At 43.6% G+C, this 15,961-nt stretch overlaps 2 protein-coding genes across 2 annotated transcripts; both read right to left on the reverse strand.

Moving 5' to 3' along the window:
- Window positions 1-26: 26 nt before the first annotated feature.
- On the reverse strand, window positions 27-5,368 carry nots (nothepsin). The gene is made up of 9 exons (XM_067490423.1): window positions 4,456-5,368; window positions 3,548-3,728; window positions 3,093-3,210; window positions 2,857-2,975; window positions 1,934-2,133; window positions 1,114-1,239; window positions 522-666; window positions 324-422; window positions 27-200 (listed from the first exon to the last, which is right to left on the reverse strand). The coding sequence occupies exons 1-9, from the start codon at window positions 4,518-4,520 to the stop codon at window positions 27-29; spliced, it is 1,227 nt and encodes a 408-aa protein (XP_067346524.1). The 5' UTR covers window positions 4,521-5,368.
- Window positions 5,369-5,488: 120 nt separating this feature from the next.
- cct2 (chaperonin containing TCP1, subunit 2 (beta)) lies at window positions 5,489-12,692 on the reverse strand. The gene is made up of 16 exons (XM_067490422.1): window positions 12,584-12,692; window positions 11,138-11,212; window positions 10,977-11,042; window positions 10,708-10,819; window positions 10,307-10,383; window positions 10,058-10,170; window positions 9,453-9,655; window positions 9,263-9,363; window positions 8,096-8,223; window positions 7,781-7,884; window positions 7,411-7,530; window positions 7,201-7,329; window positions 6,976-7,079; window positions 6,285-6,384; window positions 5,937-6,078; window positions 5,489-5,831 (listed from the first exon to the last, which is right to left on the reverse strand). Exons 1-16 carry the CDS (start codon window positions 12,584-12,586, stop codon window positions 5,801-5,803), a joined length of 1,608 nt encoding a protein of 535 aa, XP_067346523.1. The 5' UTR covers window positions 12,587-12,692; the 3' UTR covers window positions 5,489-5,800.
- Window positions 12,693-15,961: the final 3,269 nt, after the last annotated feature.

The following is a 15,961-nucleotide window of genomic DNA, read 5'->3' on the forward strand; positions in this document are numbered from 1 at the left end:
GTCAGCTGTTGAAAACCATTTCAGGATTATTCAGTTATGTGTCTAGCCGACGCAAAGCCAACACGGTCCTGTCCTCGGTCAAAGATGCTGTAATACTGTGTCAGAAATACATCTCCCAGAATCCACAGAGGCCCCTCAGGGGAGACAATATCCACGATTTGGAAACCGCTGAAACACAACTGTCCATCTCCAAACACCTCCTGAGGATGGACAGAGACACCGGGATATTTCTCAAAATGTGAATGATACGCATCATATTCAAATACAAAACAACATTATACTTATGGAGCATGGTGCTGGCACTAAGAGCTTGGTGCGTTTACCTTCCTGATGTAGTGTTCAGCAGTCAGTGAGTACTCGGTTCCCCCCAGTACAAATGTGACACGAGGCAAACTGGACAATCTGATGCAGTCGACGACGAACTGAAACAACATGAGATGAGTTCAGCATCGGCTTCTCATTTCACAGTAATGTCCACATATGTTCACAGATGAACTTGTAGACATGAGATTTCCTTTAACCTCTCCAGTGCTGGTGGGTGTAGCTCCAATCTGCTGCTGGAGGACGAGGATGTCATTAGCTGGCCCCGTGATGAGGGACGTCCCCGTGTCAACAATCGCCTGGCAGCCGTGAGGACAAAACATATTCATGCCCTGCACGGCCACACTGTAACACACACAGAGAAATTGCCATTTACCACATCCTACAGTAATGTCCCGCCAACAATCTCAAACCAATGGACACAGTGTTCGGCAATAAATGGAGATTTACATTTTTACAATCCTCCACATAGTTTGAGAAACACACAGACTTGGTGTCTGTTGTGTTATTGTGAGGACTACATGTCCTTTAGTACTGTAGATACTGTAGTAGCTGCACACTACACCAGTTACTCTGCCGTCTAGTGGTTGTTGCATGCGCTGCACAGTATGTTAAATGTGAGCCCACGCATCTTGTCAACAGCACGAAAGGCTCCACTAAGAAACAACGACGAAGAAATATTTTCAAAATTAGCCCCTGTTGCAAGTACAGGGTTCAAACTTTTGACTTGGGATTGGGATTAGAACAAGTTCACTAATGACTCCGAATCACAAACTTGAAAACGTGGGAAACCTGTCCATCTTTATCTGCCAGTATGACTTGGCAGTCACAGGAAGCCAGTTGATGGGTCCTTTGTACAAAGCCTCATCTGTTCCGCCCAGCAACAGCTCGCCTCCCACGCTGCCGTTACTGGATTTCCTGCAGGGACAAAGTCAAATCCCAGTCAACAAATACTTTATCACACCACATCTGACTTCCCTCAGGATCCTCAGAGTCTGCAGGTTGTCAACTTAACCAACGCTTCCTTTGTGAGGATCCTCTGAACTGGACCGTGGTAATGAAATGGGCTTGGCTGAAAACCTGCAGTCACAGACTTTCCTGGAAGACTAAAAAAACCCTTCTTGGAAGCTCTGAATACATCCTGAACCTCTTTTAATTCTCTAGATTTCACGCAGGCCTGAGTTTTTTCGGACCCCCTTTATACTGAAACTATGCTGAGATTATATAGCAAACAATCTAAGGAATTTTACTTGGACTCTCTTTTCTATCAGACCCCCTGAGAAACCAAGGAACCTTTCAGGACCCTCTAAAGCTTCCTGTAAACCCTTACACTTCTCAAACCCGCTGTTGCAGTGAAACATTCCTGCACATTTTGGCAGTGCTCAGAAATCCTCTCGATGCTTAATAAAACCCCTGACAGCCTTCAGGACTTCCTGGAAACCCTGGCCACTCTGTGTAAGAACACAAAAACTCTGTGGACCCTCGAACATGACTCCCGATGACTTGGAAGTGTGACTTGCTGAAAACATAAGGAAACAGAAGGAGCTGTACTCTCCACCCAGCTTTCGCCCAGTGTAACAAACTGAAAACAGATAAACCAGTGAGGTCACACCTGCTGAGGTAGAAGGAGAACACGGGATCATCCACTATCTTCTGCGCCATCATGTTGTCAAAAACAGGATTCCCAGGGATTTCTGCGAGGGCTGGGAATCCCATTCCCAGAACGCCGTCGAACCTTGCCATCACAAATGTAGCACCAGGCTCATAGACCGACTCCCCGAACTCCTGGTTTGCCACCATCAAACCCGCAACCTGGAAATGAAGACACACATGACGTTTTGGCTACAAGGGGGGCTCAAAACTTTTACTTAAGTTCCCTGCATATTAATGAATAAACTAATATTGGCACGTAACCAGCATTTGATTTGATTTGTGTTTCTACATCTTCATACAATCCAACTCTCTTAAACCTTCCTCCTGTCACTTACTGGCATTTCTTCATGCTAACATTATAAAATCCAAGAGCTGCTATAAAAAGAAGCTTCATTTATTTTTTTACAGCTACATGAACATTTTCTTGTGGCCTTAAAATGGCCTGACACATCTAAGACAATTATTTTGTATTTTTACCTTTATTGGACAGACAATAGCAGAGAGGGAGACACCTGGCTATGGAAGGTAACTAACATTAAACCAAGGACTTGGCAAATATGCATCAATCAGCCACCACAATAAAACCTTTGGCCTGGGCAGGTGGGCTCACTGCGTTCACTGTTTTACCACTGTGGGATCAGAGCAGACTATCATTCCCTTCCAATCTACAACCTTGGGCAGCTCTGACCCTGTCTCCAGTTTGTCCTTGCCAGGACAGGTTTTGGTTAGGTACTGACTGGGAACACTCCATAAGACCTGCTGTTGTGGAGACGCTTCGACCTATTCGTCAAACCATCGCTTTTTTCCCCACTTTGTTGTAAACAGAGCACTGCAACATGTTTGTGTGTAGAAAAGAAAAGAACAGAATAGCATAGACTGGACCTTCAGCGTGTCTCTGGCCACGACTCCCAGCAGGTTTCCTGATCCGTAGTGAATACCAAACATCCGACCATCATGATGAAACGAGGTTGACTTGAAAGCTCGGAAATTCCTGTGCGACACTGTGAACGCACACACAGATAGACCTTGAACTGGTTATCAGTCAGGAACTAGCTAAACCGGAGTCAGGCCGTCCTGACCCACAGGTGAGTGGTGTAGTGTGTGGTGTGTCGTGGTACCGCAGGCCTGGCTGACGCAGTAAGACGACGGCACCCAGAGGTCGGACGAGCCGGTGTCAAACACCACAGAGAAGTTCTGCTCTGGAGTCCCCAAACTGATTTCCCCATAATACTGAGCCTGACGCACAACAGACACACACAGCATGAGCGGCTTTAGTTGGACTTTGAAATGTGTGGGAAACCTGGCAAACTAAAGTGACACCGAGCAAGGCACGACACCGGGGCCCCCATGGGCAGGTTTGGGGTTCTGAGGTGGATTCTACACGGCCCGTCAGTCTAAAAGAATAATAATAATAACAATAATAATAATAATAATAATAATAATAATGTGGCTGGGTGTTTAGCGCCTTCCTGCAGCGTCACATCAGCTGCAGAATTTGGAGGGAGTTTTTCCCAGAAGCTGTGAGTTACAAAACAGCAACGTCCTCAGCTTCACTCGGTGTGTTTGCTCTTACGTCCATAAAGTTGTATATTTTCTCGCTGGAGCGTCTGAGCCTCAGTGATGTCGTGCCAGGCGGGTAGCACTGAGCGTAGCGCCGGTTAAACATGTCGGGGCGGTGGTCCCTCAGAAACTGCTCCAGCAGGCCTTTGGCTCGCAGCTGGGAACGAATTGAACGGACCTGCCTCAGAGGAACCCTGGAGGGAGACAGAGGTCAGTGTCTTAGGTTTGAGGTTAAACGCTCCCCTCTAAAAGTATAGGAACAGTTTATAACACTTTATTTTTCAGTAGACTGTAAAATTTGGGTTTGACATCAAAAGAGATCCACATTTCAGCTTGGATTTCTGATACAAACATTTAGTTTGAACCCGTCCATTTTTCATGTGAGCAAAAGTACTGGAACTGACAGGTGTGTTTTGTTGCCCAGGTGTTTCATAGGACATCAATTATTCTAACCATAAATACCACTGAAGGTCTACGCTCGGGTTCAGATTTGGGTTTTGCCTGTTCAGACTGCATTTATAGTTAAGAGGTGTAACCAGCGTGAAACCCAGAGAGCTGTCTACGGTTTAACCAAACACTTGTGAAGCTGAGAGAAGACTTTAAATAAATATTAACAACAAATGAATGACGATAATTCATTTTAAGGTGTATTCACGTTTTCACATCTTACAATTATGCCCCCCTCCCCTTTACAGTTTGGGCCCCAGTCTGCTCCTTAATCGCAGCTCTCAGTATCATGTCCCAAGAGTCTTAACAATCAGTACTTTTAGAACACAGTTTATGTAACAATCCCAACCTGAGAAAATAAAATCTCATTCCCATTAGAATCATGAAACACAACCTCTGGAGACTGCAGGGACCTAAAGTGGCCTAAATTTGAACTGAAATATTGAAGCGAAATCAGTGAAGGTGTGTTTTTACCTGACCAAGGCTGAGCTTGTCCATGTCCATAACACCAGAAGCACCAGCAGCAGCAGCTTCCACATGACTGTGTGTCCTGGGCGTCTGTCAGTCAACGACGAGTTTATCAGAGACCGTCTCTGCTCTGATTGGACCTGAGCCTCCAGTTACCATGAAAAACAACGTGGTGAAAACTCAGCACCGACTTGTGCTCAAAGGTGGCACAAGTTATTACTCAAGTACCTCAAGTGTGATGAAGTACAGTACGTGTGCAAATGTACTTACTCTCTCAGAAAAAAACTTTTTAAACTTAATGTTTACAGTGAAATTCAATCGATACTCAGCTTAAATCAAACTTATACCAAAAGGTACTTTTCCCAGATACTGTAACCAACCATCACTTACATTTGTGGTACATCCGTTAAAGATTTCCCTGAAGAGCTGCTTATGAATCGACCAATGCCTCAGAAGTGTTGTTTCAGCAGGGAAATTTGCCCGAGTAAATATTGGTGGGGTTTCCGGGACACGGGCGAAGACCTGATGCTCTGATTAACGTGTTGACACTGAGGCCTCAGTCACTCTGACCTAATGAGGCGGCAGAGCTGACAGAGTGGATAAGTTTAACACTTTAGATTCAACATGGCTCCGACCTTTAACATTTTAATATATTGTGAGATGGGAACTACGATGGGAACATTTTATCACTTCATATTTTTCGAGGACGTACATTTTTATGAATGATATTAAACATCATTACACTAAAAGTTAATCTTCCTGCTTTTTTAAAAATCTTTTGTCCTTTCAGTTTATCCCGCGAGTTCAGGGTCGCCACAGCGAATCACTGCACAGCTGGGTCCTGCTTCTTAAGAAGAGGTTATCAGGATAAAACCCCACCGGATGATGTCACCTGGAAGTTTTTCAGCAGGGACTTGAGGTGGCTGTTCTGAGTAAATACAGATAAATACTGATATTATGTTACATTTAAAAGTCTTTAGTGATCCCAACAAGTTAGTGAAGAGTGGCCAAAGTCAAAAAAGAGGACAAACAAAGCTACTGATGATGATGATCAGATCATTTATTTCAGTCAACAAAACAAACAATGACCTTTCTTACCATATTGGCACAACCAGCTTCCAGCAGGAGCTAATGTTAGCAACACAGCAACAGCAGCTCTGCTGTATTCAAGGCTTCTGTGCTGCTGGCACAAGCAGAGCCACTGAAGTTAGTCAGCTAACGTTAGCCAGCTGGTCTATGCAGTGGATCCACAGTGGGTTTAACAAAGAAAAAAACAGAGCGTTTCTTTAAGCTGAACTACACAGAGGTGATAAATAACAAAGGTGATGTCTCCCCGGTTTCTCTTCATCCTCTAGCAGGGGTGATTGTCTGGAACTCTCTTCCTACGAAAACAAAGAGAGTCAGATAACAACCAGGACTGAGGCGTAGTGGGTTAATTCTGCAGTGTGTGTAACATTTAACGAAGGATTAGGTAAAGGTGAACCGACCTGGGAGCAGCTTTGATGATGTTGTCGACTCTCAGGATCATCTCTGCAGCCTCGGATGCACTGAGCAACACCTGACGCTTCACCTGGAAGGACTCTGTGATTCCCAGCTCTGCCATGTTGCCCACCGTGCCTTCAAACATGTCTGCACATGTGCCCGCACACACACACACACACACACACACACACACACACACAGAGTTAACTCTATACTTGCATAACACAGGATGCTAGGCGATAAGTACCACTCAGCTCACGTGATAAACTATTCCTCCATTAGCCCAAACAGGCTAACGTTAGTCTCTCTAAGCATTTTAGATGCAGATGTTTATGTGTGTTTTTGTGACTCACCCAGGCCAAACGTGGTCTTGTTCTCCTGGTGTGCAGCTCTCAGTTGAGCCACCAGGTCGGCGCTGTCATAACCGGCGTTGTCAGCGATGATGGTCGGCAGCTGGACACAAAAACAGCGGCAAAATGTTGTTCATCATAACTCATGACTTTCTGATGCACTGCAGTAACCAGGGTAACACTGGTCACCAGAAACCTGGTTACTGTGATCAGAAAAACCTGGATTCACCAGGTAGCTAATCAATGTCTGCAGACAGGGAAAGTAGTGGTGTCTGGAAGCAGAGATAATTACATGAAGCACTGTATTTAAACCAATACCAAAGAGAAAACGAGTCAGTCGGTTTACACCGTTTGTGCGGGAAAAGCAGCTGGTCTGGATCACTGTACAGTTCACGCCAGTGAGCCGTGCTTCCAAAATACATCAGGCTTCAAGAGAAATGTGGCTGCTGTACACAGACATACAGTAACCAGGTAACGCTGCATGTCAATATCAATTCTCTACAAGTGCAGAATGAGCTTCTAGCTACAGACTTGTGCACGATAATTACCACTTCCCAGAAAACAATCCCGCACAAAAACATGTTGACAGTTTCAACTGAACAGAAGGACAGAAAACATCCAGCTGAGAACAAAAAGTCTCCATAAGGCACAAACATGAACAAGCATAAAAACAGACACGAGTGTTGGTCCGTACCATCCTCAGGGCCTTGGCGAAAGACTCCATAGCAACCGCTTCCTTTCCTGGCGTCCTGTTGGCCAGATCAGTCACCACTCTGGCCATCAGCATCTCAGAACAGCCTGGTGGGGAGGCGAGTCACATGTATGGGGGTTGATTACTGCCAAACTTTCACACGTCGTTTATTTCAGACCACTCGTGAATTTTACTCGTGTTACGACGATTCCCTGTGTGTGTATATACCTCCTCCATAGACCGTGCGTGGCTCCTTCACCGTCTGAGCCAACACGCACAGAGCGTCATGCAGCGAGCGTTCAGCCTCGTCCAGAATCTGCTGAGTCGCTCCTCTGAGCACGATGGTGCACGCCTCACCTGAAAGGTGGAGATGGGTTAAAGTACAAGCTGCAGACTCTCTAAAATCACATGACAATGTGGGTTTGTACGCGTCTATACCCATGGCCACTCCTGAGAAGTGGATCAGCGTGTCTTCTCCAATCATCACCTCCTCAATCAGTTTGCACTGACCAAGCTTCACCAGCTCCGGGTGGTCGAAGGTGGAGGTAATCTCTCCTCCTAAACACACACACACACACACACAGAGAGCGCATTGTGACCCATGTAAAAAAAACACATTTGTATTTTGTTTTGACTTAAACACATCAATGAATAAATTTTTGTCACTTTACTAAATTTATTATTTTAAAAATCTAAGTTTAAGAGACGTTACAAAACACTTTGTGATGTGAATCTTCAGCAACTAGGAGTTGACTTAATCTTAACCAATTCCTAGTGACCACATGGTGACGTGCGTTTGTGTACATACCAGTGACCAGGGCGAGGCGCTCGACACCAGCAAAGTCAGCGTGTTCGATGGCCATGACCCCGGCCCGACCAAACAGCTGCTCTGGATAATTATAGATCAACTGTCTGTGAAGAGAAAAATAAAAAAAAAACATCAGCGCAACACAGTCAGTCCTGACAGATAAGCAGCTTCAGGCTGTTGGTTTCCTGGCTGAACATCAGCGTCCCCTAGTGGACAACTTGGGCTGCTGGTGAGAAGAATACATCCTGATGTACAGCCTCAACATTGTCTTTGTCCTCTCGTCGCTACAAAAACAGATATAAAATGTGTTTGTACCGGTTGATGAAGCAGTTGATCCCATGCTTCAGGATCCGATCGACTTTCTCCTTCATCTTCTCCTTCTCTGCGAATTCAATCTCTGCGACCTTCGCTGTCGAGTCGACGCGAACTCTGGAGCCAAAGATCTGAGACAGACAAAAACAGCAAGTTTACCGTCAAACAGTAAAAACTATGAAGAAAAACTTTGATAATGTGTCTGCTCTGCTGCCAGAGAATCAACCGTTGTGGCTATAATAGCTTAAGCAGAATGGGAGGACTGGAGGGTGCCAGGCACTGATGAGGGCTCACGTTCAAATCTGCGCCTTTTATAGAGACAGAAATATTACTTTGAACTCAACAATTTGATATAAAGGAGGAGCTGTGATAGCACCAGGAGCAGGTGTAGGGGAGTTATGGGTGACAAGCTACCAGACTCGGCACGCTCAGCAAACTCCCTCCCAATATTCAAAAAAACTGCTGAAAACATCTCTTCTGCATCTTCCTATGCACTTAAATCTATTAAAAACAAACAAAAAAAATCCTTTCTGCTCTTCTTGCATCTCAGGGAATGTAAACATTGCTTTGATGTCTTCTCCTTGACACCTTGTACCTCGCTTGTAAGTCGCTTTGGATAAAAGCATCTGCTAAATGACTAAATGTAACTATATTCATAAACGTGTTTTACAATGTTGAAGTCCTCTGACTTTTGCTGTGCTGTAGCTGCTGTACGGACGTTTTCTTGCTGCTCTCTCTCCCTCTTCATTTATTTCCAACAGCAACATGAGTTCTCCTCTGTGGAGACTTGCTTTGCAGCAGCTGCACTAGGTTTGTCCAAATCTCACCTATGCAGCTCTGTGGCCTGAATTTAGCTTCAATCTCCATTTTTTAAATAAAAAACAAATAATAATAATAATAATTATTATTATTATTATTCCAGGTCAAATTTCCTGGCAACACTTTTTTATCCACTGTGCTCTACAGTCTTAAAATCTCTAAGCATCAACTATTACAAACTACCTATTCGTAGACACCAAGTCCTTGTTACTTGACACAGGGGCAAAACCATCACCACAACTTACAACATGAAGTTTTCAGTGAAATATAAATACAGACTCCCTTTATTATGTTTCAGGCAGAAAGCTGCAGCTGATGTTGAACTCTGAGTGAGAAGTTACCAACATGTACCTTGATCTTGTCTGTGTCCATGGCGGTGTTGGCGATCAGGATCTTGGCGTTCTCCAGCCTTTTCGGTTGGTTCACTCCAATCTTCTTGTCTAACAGGAAGCCTGCACAGAGCACAAACACGCATCAGCCAGTTGTAGGTGACAAGTGAAAGACGAGCCTGGTTTGGACAAGGCTGACACCCCATGCCCACCTTCATCCAAGTAGGAGTCTGTGAGGCTTCCTCCCAGCTTCTTGATGATGTGGATGGCCTCCAGGTTCCCTGAGCCTTTCAGCCTCATGACAGCATTGACAGCCAGCTGGGCAAAGTGGTCTTTGTGGTGGGTCAGCAGCTTGGAAGACAATGTGGTCCGGGCGATGTTCAACAGGTCCTCCTGGAAACGAGCCGGGTCATTGCTATGAAGACAAGGAAGAATGAGATGGAAGGATTCATGTAATTGAAGGTTTGGTGCTTGATTAACTAAACTGTTATTTAAATCCTGCTGCACAACAAAGAGAAGATGTACAATTGCTTTGTCAGGACAAGAATGAACTTTTAAACAACAAAGTTTCACAAGTCTGGCGAGTCACGTTCAGATATGAACACTGAAAGAGGACTTGGGTGCTGTTATCAATCGTCCTGTTAATTCTGACCCAACGATCAGAGTGAGCCCACTCAGAGGGATGAGGGTCTCATTAGAAAAAACGGTCACATCGAACAAAAAATACAAAGGTCTACAAAGACCATGCAAAACATTGCAGCACAGGGACTTATTTTTTAAGGAGGGATATGTGGTTCTACATCAGTTGCAGTCTCACCTGTGGTCCACAGCAGCCTCTTTCAGAGCCTCTCTGGCCACCTGAGTCGCCTTCCTCCATCCAGAAACGATGGTCTGTGGGTGTATTTTCTTGGCAATCAGAAGTTCTGCTTCCTGCAACAGTGACATGGATGGTTAAAGACAAACTTGACTACTTTTACTCTTTGTTCTTGGCCGACATTCTGCTCAAAAGGTCTCCCAAAACTTTTACAATTTATTTTCAAATACTGAAAGACAGACAGGTCTTTACCCTCAGCAGCTCAGCCGCCAGCACAGTGACGGAGGTTGTCCCATCTCCAACTTCATCGTCCTGAACCTTTGACATATCTGGATACACAAACAGAATTAGGAAATGACCCTATGATTTTTGCAAGGTTTGCTGAGGTCGTTTTAAGATGTGAAGACATTTTTTAAAAACAACACAATTTAACATGTTTAGAATCAAAAAACCAGCAGGTTCACTAGGGATCACAGTTACTTATTACTATATTAGTGTACTCAAGCTTTGTATATGTATAGAAATATTTCCTACACATAAACATGTCTGACAGGGTATAACCTGAGTCGTTACAGCTAAAACAACTCCTGCAAAACCTCAACTGTTTGTCGACTTTTTAAAAATATCCCCAACTATATTGTATCCACACTTACCAACCAGCACTTTGGCTGCAGGGTTGTCGACTCCGATGGCCTTCAGGATGGTGGCTCCATCGTTGGTCACTGTCACAGTACTGCCTTTCGCTCCACTCAGCAAGATCTTATCCTGCAGAGAAATGTTGAGTTACACAGTACTTTAGTAGATACTTGTATCAGAACCTTTTCTGAGGTATAGGGCATCAATCAAAATCGGGCTTCAATCTACAACAACAACAAAAATGCAACCTATGGAACCAGTACTGAAGGGTTTGGAAATGACCTACCATTCCCTTTGGTCCTAGTGTGCTCTTCACCAGGTCTCCAATAGCGATGGCGCCTATGAAGGACGACTGTGGAAAAACACAAACAGTTATATTTTCACTTTATTGGTAGAACTTTTTAAAACTCTGGCCAAAGATAGAAACTTAATCATAAAGCAACACACCAGTCGTGCGGTTTCTGCTTTCTCTTCATCAGCTCCATGTCTGAAGATGTTGACTGGGGCCATCGATAAGGACGCCTGAAAAGACAGAGACATCAAATAATACACAACTGGACTCATGAATCAATTTCGTTTCCGTTCACAGGGAGAGTTAATTTTGACACACGATTTTGATTTAGGTTTATTTGTTACAGTCACTATTTGGTCAATTGGGACTTGTTAGTTTCAGTCACAATAACTCAATGTTTTAGTCTTGTTTTTGTGTTTTTTCTTGTCCTAATTGTTATATCAATAGCTACACAATATGAATACATTTAGAGGCTTGGAGGCAATAGCTGTAACCATCTTGATGTACACAGTTACCATGGTTACCATAAGAAAAAGGTCTGTTTATTTACTCAGATTCCAGCATCCCGTTTCTTCCAGTCTAATTCTCAACAGATCATAAACCTGGTAATATTCCACAGGATTGGTGGTGCAACAGGCCAAGCTATGTAGTTTTAGTCTCATTTTTTTGTCATAAGAAGGTCATCAATTAATGTTTTCGTACATTTCTTTCAAATATTTTTACCAAGGCAAGTCAGTTTTATCTTTAGCATCACATTGTCAGAGAAGCTGAAAAGCATTAAACAAACCATATTTCATTTAGGCTTTAATGTTTAGAATGTTGTCTGGTGCAATGTTTCGTAGCTTTAACTACTTCTTTGTGTTGTTCCTCTGAATTCTGCTGCATTCTGTGTCTCTTTTGTGGACGGATCGTGCTTTAAAATAATAATTAAAGCACAATGACTCAAACTGCGCAGCATCTTAGGCGTGAACGGCGCTGTTTAATCCGAGCAGCACTGAAAGCAGCAGTGGGCGAGCCCCGCCCCTGACATCCTGGAAACCGCTAGAAGCTTTCAGATAAATTAACCAGAAAAATGGCAAATTGAAGAAAAAATACCCCCGATAGCTGTGACCCTACATAATGCGGGAAGATAAAGTCGAGGTTACGAATGATTCCCTCGTTTTCTGTTAGATTTTCTTCGCATTAAAAGTCCGCAGTCGCGGTTTTGTTCCTCTCTGACAGCCATAAAGCCCCGATGACATGCTAAACCCTCATGCTAACAGGCCAGCGGAGGAGAATGACAACAAGCAGGGTCAAACCCGCAGCTAGTGACTTTTTACACGTAACTGTTACGTTATGAAATGTTAGCGCAGGGCAGCCGACACAACTAGGATTATATTTTTGAGATTTCTAAAAGAGCTGCGGTAAAACGGTTAGCTTAGCCGTTAGCGCATTCATAACGCCCATGTGCTTTCTCGCCGGGTAGCACCGCTAGTCGGAAGCTAAACATATATAACTGGTTAGTAAACTGGTTTTTCAGCTTAGCAGAATAAATGAATGCAGCAGTGTACTATAGCTGCGTATTAATGTATTAAACAGAATTAATAAAAGTAAAACCTCACCATGATGTCTGTGATTCAGGGGATGTAGCCTTGCACGCACACAGAAGAAGGACTTGATGACGGAGTGACGTGATGACGTACAGACGTAGTGCTGCGTTCAGGGGAGATAATTGTACTGCAGTACAAGTAGAAGTACTGCTTCAAAGCCTTTACTCAGTTTGAAGTGTCAAGCACGTGCTGAAAATGTACTTTAGGTGTAAACGTACTGTACTGCAGTAAGACAGTAGTTTCTCTGGGCATCAATCTGACCGAATTATTAATAAAATTCTAAGTGTTGTAAACTCTTGTGAACGTGAGGCTGTTAATTATATGAATGTACAAGTCTGGATTTCTTCCACGAGTGCTTTGTAATTTATATTTCAGCAGGAATCTAAATTGTTCAGCCCTTGTTAAGTGTAATAATCAAAATCACCAGTATTGAATTTAATTTCTGCTGTTCTACTAAATTGACCCTTTATGTTAGGGGTTCACACACCAGCGAAACCTTTTTAAAAAGGAAAATATTTATTGTCAACTCATTTCACATTTGTGCTGTGTACTGAAAACAGATACTTCTAGAAAAAACGAGGACAAAAAACTGCAAGACTTAAGCAAATCTTCTACAAAGGTGTCATTATCACAGGGCAGAAATACTGCAAAATCCGGCACCAGAAAACCTAATAAATGTTATTTTGTCAGGTAGAAAGACAAAACAATATATTTAATAGATTTCACGTTGCTACAGTGTGACACTCCAGGGTCTCATCTCCTCTTTTTCAGTCCCGGCCTCCTGCCTTTGACAGTCTGGATGGGTAAACAGTAGATGTGCATCGGGAACATCCTGAAGTAGCTGCTGATCCAGGGTCTGTTGGGGAGAACATCAGTGAGCAGATGCTAATGGAAATAGAGCATCTCTGGTCCCAGAGCCTCATGTGCTATCGTACATTCAATCACGTGACAGAGAAAACTCATGGCAGCTGTATGACAACACTCAACCAAAAGATGAAGGTATTTTACATGTTAAGATTTAAAAATAATGTACAAAACAGTATGTTTAATCTGTTTTACAGGTAGTGCAAACTATTAAAGGGTCCAGCTTGTTGTGGTCAGAGCCAAAGAACATTCGGTTGAGGAAACAGGATTCTGAGGCATTTAGACTTGTCGTTTTGTTTTTGCCTGTGTGTTCATACTTGGTTACCCGCTGGCTGAGACTCAGGTAAAGGAGGTTTTGCCAGAGCAGCTTGTTCTCCCTTTGACGGTGGGATTCAGCTTCCCGCTGCCTCTCAACATCCAGACGAATTTCGGCCTCGATACGAGCCAACTGAAAAACACACATTGTTAATAACAGAGCCTGGAAATGCGAGCGACCTTACATGAAGGTTAGGATGATGTTTTTTTTTAAAATAATTTATGTAGTGAACACCAGAGCATCGACAAAACTGTCCTCAAAGCTGTTAAATCAAATTTTCTCAAGTTGGTTTTTCTGTTCAGCTGAACAGCAAACGTTTGAACTGGATTCTAAAAATGTGTGATATGTGTTCTTCAGCTCAGCGCAGCCACGTTTCCCTTCATTTGCAATATACATTGTCATTGCCCACATCTCTGTGTTCTACACACAGGTTCGAGCTCCACCTGTGCAGAGCTACTGTTAGACGTACAGACTGGGGCCTTTTTGACACCAAACATCATGGATTAGAAACTTCCGATTAACAGTGGAGCTTTTAAATCCCAACCAGCAACCACTGATCAATTTGGCCCAATTCTATGTAGAAGGTCACTCGTGTGCATATCATATGACTGTATTTCATTATGTGAAAATGAAAAAATGAGGGTCTAGTGCCCCTTTAACATCCCCATGGTTGACAACACGAACTGCGACTTTGACTACAGCCATAAGTCACTGAACACAAAAACATTCACAAAGTAAGATATTGGATAGATCCCAGTAAATACGGAACATGTAGCTCAGAAGGTCATTAAAATATTAATAGGACATGCGTAAAGCTGTCGTATTGAACATCCAATAATATAATAAGACAGAGAAAAGCAGCAAATTATTATAATGGAACAACAGAATGTTTCAATTTAAATTTTTAATCCGATTTGCAGGCAAACGATCAACTGTGAAAAAAAAGACAATTCAGACTTGTTACAGATTATTCACATGTTCATCGACACGTCAGTGTATTGACTCCATGGTTCACCAACACCTCTGTAAAAGAGCCAAAATAGGTTGTTACCTCGTCCAGCAGACTCCTGCTATCCTCCAGGTTCCTCTGGTCCTCGTGCAGAACCACAAGACGCCTCCCTTCCTGTCTGTCCACCTTGTCCACTCCTGGTTTACGCGCTGTGCCGATCTGTCGCTTCTGTTGCTGCTTCTGCTGCTGTGGGACGATCGGAGGCAGGAAGCAGGTGCTGACAGACACAGAGGGAGGGAAAAGTACTGAGTTCATGTTTCTGTAGCATCTGTGTGCTGAATGATACAGCTAATGAACACACACACACACACACATAAACCTGGACCATTCAGATTTGTTTACAGTCAGGTCAGATCACCGTAACGTATCCTTCAGCCAACGTCACGCTTCAGTGGAGAGTACCACACACACACACACACACACACACACACACACACACACCCACAGTTATCGGATTGATCAGGTCCAGACTGCGGTTCTAGTTCTCTAAACATTTTAATTGTTATTTGACCCCACTGAGGGTCATCAGCTCTCAGTAGGTGACACCATTCTCTAACCCCAACCTACCTGATCTATCTACACTCTGGCTTTTACCAGCCTCAAATCTACATTTTTCACCATCATTCCCTTCAAATTGATGCAGGAAAAGAGGCTCCAACTGATGTCAAACCTCTGAAGCCACAGCTGCAGTGCACATTCTGACCTGTTAGTGGTAAAATGGAGCAATGAGTTGCCCTCGAGTGGTTGCAGGAGTTTGCCCATGCAGCCTTTTTTTGGGACTTGGACCTGCAGGGTTTGCTGTGGCCTAACTAACTCATCAGGGTTGCTGATTGACCCTAGAACTGATCCAGTTCTATGAGTTTCATGGCGTTAGGGCAGTGTCCAGTGTGTTTTGGGAGGTTGCTAAGTGACTGAATGAGTGCAAAAGTAAATGAACAGATGGATGCCAGCAGCATCAGTACTGGATTGTTGGTGTGAAGAGGGAGCTGAGGCAAAGCTTTTGAGTTACCCATCAGTGTGTGTAAGTGGAACGGGAAGGAGACCACGGCCAGAGAGTAAAAGAATGAACAAACCAAGAATGAATACAACAGAGCCAGAGTGAGAAATAAAATATCAACTGTTATGATTGATGCCAGGAGACAATAACAAAAATGGATGATGTTGATCTGGAAATGTCCTCTCATTATGTCGTTAATACCGA

This window comes from Channa argus, chromosome 21, assembly GCF_033026475.1.
Source record: "Channa argus isolate prfri chromosome 21, Channa argus male v1.0, whole genome shotgun sequence".
NCBI classification, from domain to species: Eukaryota; Metazoa; Chordata; class Actinopteri; order Anabantiformes; family Channidae; genus Channa; species Channa argus.

Excerpts from the sequence above, each read along its gene's own strand:
- nots (XM_067490423.1), bottom strand. The coding sequence starts at position 4,520 with ATGTGGAAGCTGCTGCTGCTGGTGCTTCTGGTGTTATGGACATGGACA. Across the intron at positions 3,729-4,455 it reads ACAAGCTCAGCCTTGGTCAG|GGTTCCTCTGAGGCAGGTCC; the intron begins GTAAAAACACAC and ends GTCTCCCTCCAG. Across the intron at positions 201-323 it reads CTGAACACTACATCAGGAAG|GAGGTGTTTGGAGATGGACA; the intron begins GTAAACGCACCA and ends GTCCATCCTCAG.
- cct2 (XM_067490422.1), bottom strand. Across the intron at positions 7,885-8,095 it reads ATCAACTGCTTCATCAACCG|ACAGTTGATCTATAATTATC; the intron begins GTACAAACACAT and ends TTCTCTTCACAG. Across the intron at positions 7,330-7,410 it reads CTTCTCAGGAGTGGCCATGG|GTGAGGCGTGCACCATCGTG; the intron begins GTATAGACGCGT and ends TCCACCTTTCAG.